A 14,514-nucleotide genomic window follows, 5' to 3' on the forward strand; every position below is an offset into this window, starting at 1 on the left:
TGCAATTCCAATTCTCAAAGTCAAAAAAAATGTCCTCTGAATTAAAGGGGTTTATTTATTCCAAACCTGTCTGTGGTGAAGCTGTTAAAGCCTCCATCCCCGACATGGGACCCGATAACATTGAATCATCCAACATCTGGACAGTGCCTGAGAGACCTGTTTATCTGCCGCATGAGTCTCTGTAAGAATGAAATGGTTTCTCATCATCTTGTCTTCAACAGTTTGTGTACAGAAATTTCTATCCTCAAAATATGAATCACTGTATCTCTGGAGCCGGCAACCTTCTTTTATAAAATATCAGATTTTTGAAGCAATTTCTTGCTTCAAATGGCAAAAAGAAGAATTGAGCCAGGTTCTTTCACAGGAAAGCAACATTTTAAAAAAGTGATGTAGTCAAATTACATGCATGACATTGTCAAAGATTATGTTCATTTCCCCCTAAATATTTTTATTCTTAGGCTCTATAGGAGTGGCTTTGCATGATTCAGAGTTCAAAGTTATTTATCTTACAGGTATTACCAGTCCATTTACCATGAGCACCAACCATTGGAACAATATCTATGGCAGAAATGTGACAGGTTCTTCTGCTCACTGAAATAAACCAACATTTTAAAGTCTACTTTGACTATGCTTGTTGATTACTTGCTTGCTCACACAAATAAATATCTTATTTTAAAAAAAATAATTCATATTATAATTGTCACAATAGTCTTTATTTTGCAAACACAGTAACTTTGTAGCTTATGCTTACAACATAAAATCTTACAAATCTGAAGGCTGACCAGATGAATCCTAGTTCACACAAATTACCAAAAAACTTTGGGCTTTGTCATGTTATGCACATGGTTTTACTTGTCACACCTTTTCTGTGCTTTTAATGACGAGTGTTGGCCTGAACATAGATTTTAAAATCAAGTCAACTGGAGAAGACCCCAAGCATAAAAAAAGCAGGATTTTTTCTTATAATTACAGTAAGTATAAGAGACCTCTGTTCATTTCTTGAAGATCTCGTCATGATTCATTCAGTCATGCTAAGCTCATCAATCGCAGACAGAGGCTGTTTCCCATTCACTAATCAGCTCTGTATCTAAACATTTTAGCTTCTGTCCATGAAACCCATCACTTTGTCCAGATTTGTTTAATGTAAATTATGAAGTGCTGAGTTTCAAAGACAGTAATGGACTCGAAACTGATTATCTGAGAATTTGTGTGTGCTGTCCTTCCATGTTTGTAATCTGTTTTCTTGTAGCGGTGACCATTTTTCCAAACACTTTTCCTAATTTCCCAGATTCCAAAAAAATTCCCATCCACTGTAATTACACAGCAGTGTGTCAGGTTGTATCCACTTCCTGAAAAATGTTCCCATTTGCTGCTTCGCTCACAGTCATGCAGGTGTTGGTGCCACAGAGGCAGCGATGGGTTAAACATCAGCAGTTTGTTTGGAAGAAAAAGGTCTACTTGTTCAGATTCTCCAGCAGGATTTCCACGCCTTTGTTGTTGCTGATGCTGCTAAGCTCCGACCTGATGGACTCCAGCGCCGCCTTCACCTCCGCAGCCACAGACTTGTCACAGCTGTTCAGCAAACTGCAAAGAAACCCCCCCAAAAAAACTTTAATTTACAAAAAAAGAGGGTAAACTGTTTCTTTCTGATACCGGAGTCACCCCCTGTTGGTCCTTAGAACAAACACATGGTTATCTTCAGTTTAAAATCAGCTGGAAGTGCCATGTTTTAAAATCAGTATCGATTATCTGCTCTTACGGTTAGATTCTTATGCTCTTGATAGATTTTTAATCACCATTTTATCATCATCATCTGATAATATCTAGGATAGAAGTAGGCGGCACTCAGAGGTTATTTTGTGCTAAAGAAGAGTCATGTGACATTTGACATCATGATACCCTTCATCCCTGACTGGGGTTTGAGTTTTTGTCCAGCCAGTTAATAAAAAGACTATCTGAGCTGAACTTCAGTTGTTATACAACCCTCAAGAAACATCCTCTGAAGTGATAGAAATGTGTTTGTTCACCGACCTGCAGAGCACCATGGCTCCTCTGTTGACTTTGGCCCAGCTCTTCATCTTATCTGTTCCTACTGTGTCCACGAGGATCCTCCCAAATCGCTCTGAGAGGGTAAAACAGACAGGCAGAGATTAACAAGATACAGAGATAAGAGATAAGAAGATATATAGTTTCCACTTTCTAGCTCTGATGTGAAATGATTTTCCTGCAGGTATGTAGGAGTATTGCAGTTTGTGGTGGTTTGTGGTTCTGTTGTTCAGCAGAGACACACTCCAAAGCTGTGTGTTTGGCTTTTAGTCCACTGAATACCAGCTGTCTGCTTCTAGCGTACTCATGTTTTTAAAAAGTTCACTTCTCTCTTTTGATCCATAGCTATAACTGACTAAATCCTCAATCGGGTTAGAGGGGACAGGCACTAAGCTGTTTTCACACATGTGGCCATTAACATTTGGAGACATTGCTCTAGAGAGTTGCCAATGAGAACACAATGTCCAGCTCAGTTGAATCATTAGCTGGTCTTTAACCTGGCGGTATGCTAAAAGTGTGACAGCTGGACACTGGACCTCGTTTTTACTTTGGGTATAACTATTGATATTATTTGCTCTGAGGACATTTTTATTTGTGATTACCAAGGTTATTATCGTTAATGAAAACTAACTAAATAACGAAAACTAGAAGTGAAAAAACATTTTCGTTAACGGAAATAAAAAGGAAAACAAAAAAAGGAAAACTAACTAAAACTATAATGAGTGTTCACAAAACTAACTAAAATTAACTGAATTTATAGCAAAAATGTGTTTAGTTTTCATTGATGTGTGCGTGTCATACAATAGTCAAGGGTGAAAATGAAGTTTAGTTTCCAGATTTTTTTCTTGCTGTCTAATTATGCCAGCAGGTGGCAAGTACGTTAGTCGAGTTGTCTGTGTTGCTGCTCCGTCCACGCGCAGAATCATGTCAGGAAAAGTCGGGAGCAGAGTCCAATTTGGGATTACTTTGAATATGACTGTGTTTTGGATAAAGCAAGTGTCTTGTAGTGGAAAGAGACAAATTATGAGGGACATTTCTAAAGGGAAAAAAATCCCACAAACCTTAAAGTGCACTTGAAAAGCTCACACAAGAAGGCTAACCTAGCTTACCTTGAGAAGGTAAGGGAGCACACTCAACCCTCATCCCCAGAAAACAGAAGCTAACCCCAGGCAAGGCAGCGTGATGCATCCCGAGACAACAGTACGGGGATATCTACATAACTGTGTGAGTCAATTGCCTTCAAAAAGTTTATCAATTCACTTGAACCAAAATTACGAACACCCGGTGCTGCGAGAGTTAATAGTCTCATTGGGGCCAAGATATACATTTTATAGTTGCCTGGTATCAATGGTTGTTCATCTGCCTTTATTTATTTATTTAAAGAACCCATAGGTGGGAATGTGAGTTGTCTGTCTCTGCGTGTTAGCCCTGCGACAGACAAGCGACCTGTCCAGGGTGCAGTATGGTAGCCGGAATAGCAACATACCCAAGGATGAACAGAATGACTGATATGATGAAACTGGGATTTTGTTACACTTAATTATTGCAAACACAATCAAAACTAAACTGAAACTAAGGATTTTCAAAAAAATAAAAACTAAACTAAACTAGCAAACAATTGGTAAAAACTAATTAAAACTGATATAAAATTGAAAATCTGAAGTCAAAACTAAATAAAAATAAAAACTAATGAAAATTGCAAAACTATTAAAACCCTGGTGATTACCATGTTATTGTTTTTAACTTGTCTTTTAATGAGCTTTTGTCCCCTGTTCAACGGATACTTAGCTCTCGTATCTTAGACTCCTCCACAGCTGAGAAATTTGCGGATGCTTTTAACCTACTATCTCCTCATAATGATGTTGATTATTCAACCAATCTTTTGAATAATTATTGCCTTTCTATTTTAGATGAAATTTGTCCGATTAAAACGAGAGTTTCTGCTTGCAAATCTCCTCCTTGGCTAAATGACAGTATTTGCGGTCTAAAACGTGATTGTCGTAAAGCGGAGCGCAGGTGGAGGAAAACCCATCTAAATGTTCATCTCCTCTACCTAAAGGACCATTTAGCTTCTTTTAATAATGCTATCAGAGATGCGAGGGCTGCCTATTTCTCACACTTAGTTACAAAGAGCAGAGGTAATCCTAAGGTGCTATTCAACACAATTAGTGACATTGTTACTCCTGCTCTTCCTGCAGCCCCTATTTCATCCAATGAGGACGACTGTGACAGTTTTCTTTCTTTTCTGCTTGCAAAGATGAAGAACGTAAGAATGAATTTTTCTCATTCAGCACCTGTTATGTCGATCTCAACCCCATCTCAGCACGCCATTTTGGATACTTTCTCTCCCGTTTCACTACCTGAGGTGGTAAAACTAGCGAATTCAGTGAAAGCATCCTCTTGTCCACTTGACATTGTTCCTGCATCATTATTGAAAAATGTCTTCCAGGTTATTGGTCCATCTGTGCTCACTCTAATCAACTCTTCAATGGCATCTGGTATAGTTCCGGTTTATCTTAAAAATGCTGCTATTCTCCCACTTTTAAAAAAACCTCAGCTAGACTCCCTCTCTTTGGAGCAGCTACAGACCTATCTCTAAATTACCGTTAATTGCTAAGCTTCTAGAAAAGGTTGTGGCTAAGCAACTTATAGCAGCTCTGGACAAACATAGCATTTGCGATAAGTTTCAGTCTGGCTTTCGCAGAGCTCACGCCACAGAAACAGCCCTTCTTAGGGTCTCAAGTGACATTCTGATGAGTAATGATGCAGGAAAATGCTCAGTCCTACTTATGTTGAACCTAACATCAGCTTTTGACACTGCTGACCACCGCAGCCTCCTTGAAAGGCTTAAACATTGGGTTGGTGTATCGGGTACTGCTTTCGAGTGGTTCTCCTCATATCTACATCACCGATCTTTTTCTGTGGTGGTCTCCGATTTTAGGTCATCTTCTACCTCCCTTACTTGTGGTGTCCCTCAGGGTTCGGTCTTGGGGCCTTTATTGTTCTTAATATATTTTCTCCCCCTCCAGCATATAATGGGTTCTTTTGAGGACATTTCTTATCACTGTTATGCTGATGATATTCAGTTGTACATCTCTTTTAAGCCCCAGGATTTATCTAAGCTTCAGCTTCTGAATGACTGCTTAGATTCCATCAAACATTGGATGGCTGCAAATTTCCTCCAACTCAACGAGGGGAAAACTGAAGTCCTGGTATGCGCTCCTGACAGATTTTTATCCCAGACAGTGAAAGCCCTTGGTCCTCTTTCAGTGTATGTCAAATCCTCTATCAGGAATTTAGGTGTAACTTTTGACTCGACTCTCACATTGGATGGGCATGTGAAATCTCTGGTTCGATCTTGTTTTTATCATTTAAGAAATGTGGCTAAGTTAAGCCCTATTTTATCTCACCCTGAACTGGAGATTGCTATACATGCATTTATTTCCTCACGCTTGGACTATTGTAACTCTCTTTATGTGTCTAAGCAAAGGTTCTCTGGATCGTCTACAGGTTGTGCAAAATGCTGCAGCTAGGCTGTTGACAAATTTTATTTATTTATTTATAGCTGCTGCTTCCAAGCAGGTGTCATGTGTCCTGCCTGCTTGTCTAAAAAACACAGTGTTCCCAGCATTGTGAACACATCTAAACCCAGCCTGATTCCCCTGCAAATATCTGGAGTTTGTGTGAAAACGACTCAAGCTAATCTAAGAAACCCACTTAAACAGGTTTTTTAAATGCTCAGCACACTGTCAGAAATGACCTTGAATTCAACAACATTCTCATTAAAACCAGTTTACTGTGTGTGTGTCAGAGTGTCCTTACCTTCCTTGCCGGCCTCTGCCAGCGTGACGTCCTGCTCTATGAGCCACTTCAGCACCAGGTGTCCTGCTGGATGCTCTGCCATGTGAAGCTACAGAGGGCACAAAGAGCACAGCGCATCAAACATAAAGTCACCATCAAAGCTTCTTTTAGTGAATATCCAAGTAAAAAAAAAAATCCTTTCATATTCATATTTGTTGTTTAAATGTTGACACTTTTGTGCTCTGTTTCTAACTGCTGACACACACCTCGCCTTTAATCCCTCCTGGTACCAACTCCTGATTGGCCAGCTGAGCCACAGCCGTCATGGCGGGCCGCAGGTCCCCACAGGCCGACGCCAAGATGTCGCTGATGGTGACGCTGGTTGCCTTGTCCATCGCCATGGCAGCTGCGTTGTTACACAGGTACTCCAGCAGCGGTGGGGAGACAACTTCCAGCAGCTCCTTCCTCCGAGTTGCTGTGTCCTTTTTACTGAACAGAGCAGAAACATGTGACCTTCACTCCATCTCAGACTTTTATATGTCAGCATTACTATTTATTTTTACTTTCTTGGATTAAACAAAACCGTCCATATTGCTGTTACCTGTGTGTGTTTCCGTCTCCCTGCTCCAACACCTTGATGATCTCCGGCACCAGGTGAGCCGGGTCTCTGGGGCTCAGCAGGTACACCAGGACCTTTTTACCGTACTTGTTACCTACGACCTCATCCAGAGATTCTAGGATCTCCTGGAAAGGTGGGACACAAATGAGTTTTTAATGGGGATACTTCTTAAACATGTCATGCTTTGCATTCTTTCCCCTCCCAGTCAGGAGCATATGAGTCCAGGAACCATCCAAGTCTGAAGCTAAGGTTTCTTTTGCTGTGGCAGTGTGTGTCTGCCCTGTTCCTGTTCAGACAGATTTGCACTTTGGCTCAGGCCACTCACAGTCATTTTTCTCTACACTCTCTAGTCAGTTTGCAGATTCCTGCTGGGCTCCAAAACCATTTGAGTCTGCATACCAATGAAGTATTTTGCATTTGACTTACCGAGAGCACGGCCTGTTTGACCAGCTTGGTGTCGTCCACACAGTCGAACATGGCCAAAAGAACCAGGTGAGCAAACTCCCCCTGTGGATACATACATATATCAGTCCTCACTCTTACTCACTCTGAGGAATTTTAATTTCTGAACAATGTATCTTTAAAGAGATCTAATAATCAGCTGCTATTTTCTAATTTTGAACAATTGTGCACATAACAAGTTGTCTGAGATGTTTTAGAAGATACATCAAGAACAGAGAATTTCATCACAAAACTTCTGAAACACTGACAGAAATCCACAAGAAAAATAAGACTAATGAGAGGTAGAAGTGGAGGTGAGAATACAAAGTACAGAAATACACACTGACAGTGATTATTTTTTGGCAAACATACAACCATAAAGTTATTTTACACTAAAAACATCCAAACTGATTATAACTTACTTTAATTGACCTGCAGACACTTTGCATGAATTGTTAACATATAAACGTAGGTTTTGGTTTAATCAATCAACACGTGATTAAATGAACTCACCATGGCAAATTTCACCATGTAGGTCTTCATAGTTTTTATGATGACTTTTCGGTCCTGAAACAAAAAATAAAACAATGACTTTGTGAAGCAGACGCTTCCATTTCCTGCCAGTCATCAACATTAGTTAAATATATATGAAGTTTGGATGGTGCCAATCTAAAGATTATAGGGAACTGAAGAAGCTTTAATGTGCGGCTGGCACGTTAGGAAATAATTATGATCATCCATCTTCTGCCACTTGATGTCCATCAGGAATCCTAATCAGATGCATGAACCACCTCAACTAGCTTCTTTCAAAGAATAAAGCAGCAGCTCTACTCTGAGCTCACCCCTATTCTAATGAAGAACAGGCCATCTTGCATCTTATAGAGGAAACTCATTTCCCCTCATCTTTTGGTTGCTACCCAGAACTAGAGGGTAAGAGTGTAGATGCACCACTGAACTGACAGCTTTGCTTTTACACCGCAGAAGAAAACCTCTTTGATCACCACAATATCAGTTTACCCTGGGGCTTGTGGTACATGGAACAATTCTGATAGGTAATAGGTAATAATAAAAAAAAAAAAAAACTTTCAGCCTAACCTTTATTTCCCAAGGGGTCACAGTGGATGGACCTGCAACCCTTTTACCTGTACTGGCTTACTAGTACAGGTAAAAGCCTGGGTTTGTGTGTCCTCCTGCTAACCTTAATGAACTGATAAATAAACACAGGTGATGACTTGAGGTCATTTATGCCACCGATTTTAAACTGGGTACAAGAGACTTTACGCAAACAAAATCTGATCAGGCTCTCTTCTTCGTGTACTTTGAGCCCATAAGTTTTGTTTTCGAGCAGAGTTTTTTAAATGACTCCCATGGAGGAAAAAAGAAAAGAGTGAAGGCTGCTTCTCAACTGTCTGTAACAACAGAAGTCCTGCATGTGCACGTGCAGTTGTTGCATTTGAGCGTGTGCGCACCTTGGCTGTGCCGTGCCACAAGCAGTTCATCGCCACTCGGGCTCCGTCGTGAGTGTGGGCCATGTAGACGACAGACTGTCTGATGGACTCTATCATCTCCTGCTCGAATCACAACAAACAGAGCAAGGAGAAACAATTATTATTCCATTTTTAGTTCCAATGAAGCAGTGATATTCAGCTTCTGTTCTTTAATACATGAAAACTTTAAAAAGAGGCTCACCGTTCTCTGTTTCTCAGGAGCACACTGGAAGAAATCCAGGAAGACTTTGTGGACTAGAGAGTGTTTGATCACTTGTTCCCTGAAATACAAAAATATCTAAAAATCCATCTGATAGCTTCTGTGAGCTTTGGTCTGAAGATTAAAAAGTTTGGACAGAATATTTGTGGCATTTCAAAAGAGGTTAAACCTTTAACTTCTAATGGTAGAAAATCCACAGTGGTGCCAACTGATGTAGGCCACTTTCACCCTAGAACTAAACCAGTGCTTCATTTGTCAAAACTGGGGCCTATGATTCAAACACATAAAATCACCTCCTTCTTCCACCCATATGCACAACGTGCAGACTTTGAGTGAAAAGAATGACAGTAACTTAGGTCTGAATCAGGGCACCAAAGAGACATTTTAGCCCCTCAGGCTGAATACTAGGAGAAACAGAGCCGTGTGTCTGTGTCTGGGGTCCAGCCCTGAACGTAAAACTATATCAACTCAGGGTCAAAAATATAGAGATATTTATTGAAAAATAACAGCATATTAAATGCTCTTTTAATGTGATTTCTGTTTCTGAACATCATTGCAGAGCTTCTCCATATCAGGGCTGTAATATTAATGCAGTACTGCAGTGGCATCAGTCAGGAAAGAGCACCGTTTGGACTTCATGTAGTTCATGTTTGAGAAAACCTTCTCGCATAGGTATACGAACCCAAAGATGGACAGGACTCCGAAATATGGAGAGAAATGTGTCTCAGTGCGTACAATATGATCTGCAAGTATAAATTAAGTTTAACAAATGTGTACAATGATTTGTGTGTAACTTTTGAGGACTCACACGTGCGTGTTTAAATCCACAAATACAAAACAGAAATACCAAATCTGACCTAAAACTATTTTACAAATGCGTACATCCAAACCTGAATAAGTTCAGCTCACCAATTCGATAATTCTGACTTTCAAAAACCTTTGTGTGCATACAAATGTCTAAAACAGCATGTAACATCTCTCTCACTCACTTACAAAACCTCAAATATACGTGGACAAATAGACTTCAAGGTTTTATTTGTAACTTTTAAGTTCAGTAATGAAATTTTATAACTTTAACTTTCTTTTAGGATCTAATTTATCTAAAAGAATTAAATTCTGACCATAAATGCGTCTCAAACCAAATCAAAGTTTCCACATCAGCTTAGATTTGTTCTCATCTTTAGGAAAAACATTTTAAACAATGTTTTTATTGAATCTTTTGCCATTTTACCTCAACTTAATGTGAATTGCTTTATTCATTAGTATAACAAAACTGAAAGCTTTAACCACACTCTGTCAGAAAACATTTGTAAAGGACTTCATAATCAAACTTTGCAGGTGATTCTTTTCCTGGTCTTACTTCTGGGCCATGGGTGTGAGAATCTGCTTCATCTCGTCCATGATGTTGTTCAGCTTGTCCGGGTTCGTCCTTACAACTTTCTCAAGGGTGTTGAACTCGTATGACTGGACACGGACAAAGAGACACACAACACCAATTAATAAACACACCTCTCAAAAATAATAATCACAATAGTGGTCGGCCTGTTTGTCTGCCCTCTGGTGGCGCTGATACAAAACAATAGTTTTAAGCCTCTGTGTGTGTGTTTACCTTGCAGACAGTGTAGGTGTTGCCGTATAGCTCATCTGTGAGGATGAGCCTCTGTGCGAGCACCGCTTTGTCATTGTACGCATACTCGATGATGGACGAGGCAGCGGCGTGCCGGAGCATCTGTCGCACGTGACCTTTAAACCTGTTAATCACTGCTGCCACCAGCTCTTTGTTCCTGTGGAGAAAGTAAATACATAAATAATAAATACACCTAAGATTACACTTATCTACTGCAGAACTTCATTGCAGTTTATTCTGTCACATTTAGCTGAATTCATTTAAACTGGTTGGACAAAATAATAGAAACACCTGTTTCAAGAGGCATCTGCAGAAAGGGGAAAAAACCCTCTAAGCTGACTCACCCGTACATCAGCAGCTTTTTCACCACATGTCTGCCGTACTGTGACTTGCTCAAACTCAGGATGTCATCTGTTAAAAGAAAACAAGGACACAGACGTATAACCGGATCTTTTTATATCTACTCACATCTTACTTATTGAATTTTGATGTAAAAGGGAAAATGTGCTGCCTATTCATAATCCGTGGATGAGGTGTTTTGAAAAAAGCGGCAGAAGCTAGTTTCAGTACCAACAAATATGACTTTGGCGCTGATAGATTTCTGTTGGTTTTGATAAAATGACAAAAATATAAATTTTCTGGAGGGAAGTAGCAGTGAAAACCCACTGGACCCAAAAATCATTCGTCACCAGCAAAGTTATCAGGGCCGTTCCTGCATGCGTTTTGAAAAGGTCCAAAGGAACCTCACTAGAATTCTAATATTTTTAATCAGTTGGTCATCAATGCTGGTCTGTAGTCCCATTTACTCAAACATATAAGACATTTTTCCCATTCATCCATCCTTTTCCGCTTATCCTTATCAGGGCTGCAGGAGGGCTGGAGCCTGTCCCGGGCACCAGAGGCATGGGTACACCCTGGACAGCTCACCAGTCTGTCACAGGGCTAACAGAGAAAGACAGACAACCATTCACACTCTCATTCACACCTATGGCCAATTTAGAAACAGCAATTAACCTAACCCTGCTAAATATATGTCTTTGGACTGTGTGCTGAATTTTTATGCCAGCATAAAAATGAACGTACATTACTCATGCACGCCAGGGTTTTCTCAGATTCTGGCTGGTTAAAGCACCATGTGTGGTCAATTTGTGATTTCCCTTTCTTGCTAAAAGACTCTTTGCCATTTCTAAAACTTCTTCTGTGCAAGAATAAAAAGTTAAAACAAACAAAAAATAAAAAATAAAGGGAAAACTATCCACTGTCACATTAAAATCCAGAACTGCTAAATGCCCACAGCCCATTCTGAGTTTTCTGTCTGTATTTGGGTTATTTTCTAGACGTCACCTCTGAATTAACTGGTGATGAAAAAGCTCAGAGTTTGGGGAAACTCACACGCACACTGTAACACTTCCAAAGACAGTAGATGAAACTATGATGCTCACCTTTGAGCTCCTCAAACACTTCCTGCCTCTGCTCGTGGTTGCTGAACTGAATGTAGCACTGCAGCACTCGCACGGCGTCGTGAGCAAACGCCATCTGGAGGAAGGAAAGCACGGTCACATAACAATCCAAATTATTCCATAAAATTAAAACAAAATGCAAGAAACTGCTTGTTTTCCTCTGTTTTTATGATGTTTTATGATCCATGTGTCCACTTTTAAGCCTCTTTTCTTTCTGAGTCAATTGCAGACATGATGAACAATCCTAAGACAACTACATTTTAAAAAGGTACATCTTATTGGAAGCCTATCCTGTTTGTTCTTATTTTCCGTCATATATGATTAGGCTAGTGTATGTACACGTAATCCCTGTGAGCCAAATGCTTAGGTTTCAGGAGGTTTTTTCCCCACTCTTGGCTCTGTATGACGTCAACAAGAGTGAATGTTCATAATATGGTCATTTGAGGATGGGTTCATTTTAAAGAAAAATTAAACAGGTTTAAAAATAAAGAAAATCCAAATGTGCAGTTTCTAACAAACAGACGAACCTGTTTGACTTTTCCATGGATCAGATCACGAAGCTCTCTCAGCAGTTTCTTCTTCAAGTCTTTCTCGCAGTTCTTCCTGTTAACACAAACATCCAATACTGAACCGACCGCAGCAACACAAACGACGGCCTTGTCTCCGACCCTGTGAGTGTGTGTGTGTGTGGACATGTACCTCCTGAGGTCTCCCCACATATGTTTGGACTGATTGATGATCTCATACATGTCCTTCCTCTCAGCTTCCTGTCGACTCCTCTTCAGGTCCTTCTTTCTCTGTTGCCTGTTCTTCTTCAGCTCCTCCTTTGTGAGCTTCTCATTTGGTTTAAACCCACCCTTCTTCACCTTCTTAGCCCCAGGACCTGATCTCACATAAAAGAGGAAATACAACTTTTGCTTTTGAAGACTGTCCTCTAACAGAAAGGCTCTCAGGAGAAGCCAAACACAGAATCAGTGATTTAGAGCAGAATGTGTCATTTCAGCAGTCTGACTGTCCACGCTGTAGCACAGAGAGTCTGTCTCATGTATTTATTTATTTTTACTCTAAAACTAACAAGCAGTGCGCTGATAACATGTGGTGTATATGTGCAGAATGTATGTGTGTTAATTATGTTCAGCCCATGATATACAACCAACTCCAATGTTTACAGGCAGTGTCAGATTTGGTCTGGAAAGAGCAGATACTTCCTCACCTTCACCCTCTCCTCCTTCATCTTTAGCATCTGTCAGTTTCCTCTTCCCTCCTTTAGAGAAAGAAAACTTTGTTTGTTTCTTGCCGCCATCCCGGCCCTTCCCCGGTCGGCTCTTCCTCTCTGCGTTGTTGTACTGTTTGAAGGTCTTTTTGCTGCCCGGTTTTCCACCAAATTTGGTCCCTGTGGAATCTGGGCAAAATGAGACACAGCAATCACAAAACTCATTTGATGTGATGAAGCTTGGAAGCGTTGTTGTAAAAGATGCTTTACCTTTTCCTTTCTGCATGAACTTCTTCCCATTTTTAGGAGAAAAAGTTTTTTTTGATTGAGTTTCCATCCTAATGTCTGTCTGAGAGAGAAAGTGAGACAAGAGTAGGAAGATTAACATGTCACATACACACAGGTGACAAATTAAAGTAAGAAAGAAAGAAAGAAAGAAGGAAAGGATGGAACGCCAATCTTCCACAAGCGGTTATTTGGGTTGAAATTTGTTGGTTATGGAGAGTGTAGCATATGATCAATATCTCTTTCATACTCATCAAACCCGTGAGTGACCGCTCATGCTGTCACACTCGGGCTGTATACAACAAGAGGCTTAGCAGGCACCACAATCCTTCGCTGTGTGCTGCAAAGTGATGATGAGATTTTCTATCCATCAGTTACTGCAAGTACGGTGTACTTTGCTGTGATCTACAGGAGAAGCAGCACTACAGCTGGTGATACCAACAGACTGTACGAACTGGAATCACGAAGACTGGTTCTGTGATTGCAACTGGGTGGTCCAATTTTAGCTTTAGAAACATTGACCTGGGCTTTTAGCTTTAGAATAAAAATAAACAGAAAGCCGAGCTTCTGAGACAAGAACACAGTTTTTTCAAAACCTTCTCCAAGTCTCACATTTAGGACACCAGAAGTAGATTCATGTAGATTTTAGAAGACTTTCAGATGGGAGCTTTCCCTGTGATACACTTACTGGCTCTGCCAACTATTTGATTCCTCACTTTGTAAATTAAGGCGTTAATCTAGAACCGGTTAATGACGAAACTCTGCTTAAATTTTAATATTAACAAACCGCTTTTCCATCAGTCGAAATGTGTTTTCGATCCATAAAGCGCTTCTGGTGCTTTTACCCAAGCTACTTAGCTAATAACATATATAACACAAGTTAGCAACTGCTATTGCGCAAATAAAAATAGCATTTTGTTATAACATAACGACGTAAACGTGATTTTTTCGAGCGGTTAACTCACATTTCAGATGTACATGCTACCTCAGCTCCGTCCCATGTGTTCTTTAACCGACACGGTTTACGGCACAAAGCGTCCAATCAAACTGAAACTCCACTGCCGTAAAACGTTGGTTGTTGCGACAATTCATTATCGCCCAAAAACGCCGCACCGATAGATTTATTCGTTTCAGCTCCCAATATTTAACACTTTGAGTGGTTGTGCAGTCCCAAAGTGTACCGACAAAAAGTGAACTTCTTTCCTTCGATTTGTGGAGCTCCGAGCGGCCATGTTTGTTTACAGGCTGTCATTTAAAAGGGCAGACCTCGTTACTGTGGTTACATCGATGTGAATTAGAAATAGACATTTTTTAA

General features: G+C 40.2%; 1 protein-coding gene across 2 annotated transcripts; it reads right to left on the reverse strand.

Annotated features, from left to right (window-relative positions):
* Positions 1-3: 3 nt before the first annotated feature.
* pum3 (pumilio RNA-binding family member 3) lies at positions 4-14,426 on the reverse strand. 2 transcript variants are annotated; one of them, XM_085166094.1, is made up of 18 exons: positions 14,165-14,426; positions 13,185-13,259; positions 12,915-13,103; positions 12,401-12,584; positions 12,229-12,304; positions 11,684-11,777; positions 10,586-10,652; positions 10,224-10,398; positions 9,975-10,078; positions 8,597-8,675; positions 8,377-8,475; positions 7,421-7,474; positions 6,893-6,973; positions 6,449-6,591; positions 6,114-6,336; positions 5,869-5,956; positions 2,032-2,122; positions 4-1,584 (listed from the first exon to the last, which is right to left on the reverse strand). In XM_085166094.1, the coding sequence occupies exons 2-18, from the start codon at positions 13,249-13,251 to the stop codon at positions 1,455-1,457; spliced, it is 1,944 nt and encodes a 647-aa protein (XP_085022220.1). In that variant the 5' UTR covers positions 13,252-13,259; positions 14,165-14,426; the 3' UTR covers positions 4-1,454. The 2 variants fall into 2 exon arrangements, with proteins under 2 accessions (XP_085022220.1, XP_085022219.1); XM_085166093.1 differs by having other exon boundaries at positions 13,185-13,263.
* Between the last annotated feature and the right edge of the window lie 88 nt (positions 14,427-14,514).

This window comes from Neolamprologus multifasciatus, chromosome 7 (genome assembly GCF_963576455.1).
Source record: "Neolamprologus multifasciatus chromosome 7, fNeoMul1.2, whole genome shotgun sequence".
Lineage (NCBI taxonomy): Eukaryota > Metazoa > Chordata > Actinopteri > Cichliformes > Cichlidae > Neolamprologus > Neolamprologus multifasciatus.

What these genes read in the sequence shown, in the direction of transcription:
- pum3 (XM_085166094.1), bottom strand. Translation starts at nt 13,251, where the DNA reads ATGGAAACTCAATCAAAAAAAACTTTTTCTCCTAAAAATGGGAAGAAG. An exon ending in GTTCATGCAGAAAGGAAAAG is followed by an intron (nt 13,104 to 13,184) that starts GTAAAGCATCTT and finishes CATTTTGCCCAG; the next exon opens with ATTCCACAGGGACCAAATTT. An exon ending in AGTGTTTGAGGAGCTCAAAG is followed by an intron (nt 10,653 to 11,683) that starts GTGAGCATCATA and finishes TTCTTTTAACAG; the next exon opens with ATGACATCCTGAGTTTGAGC.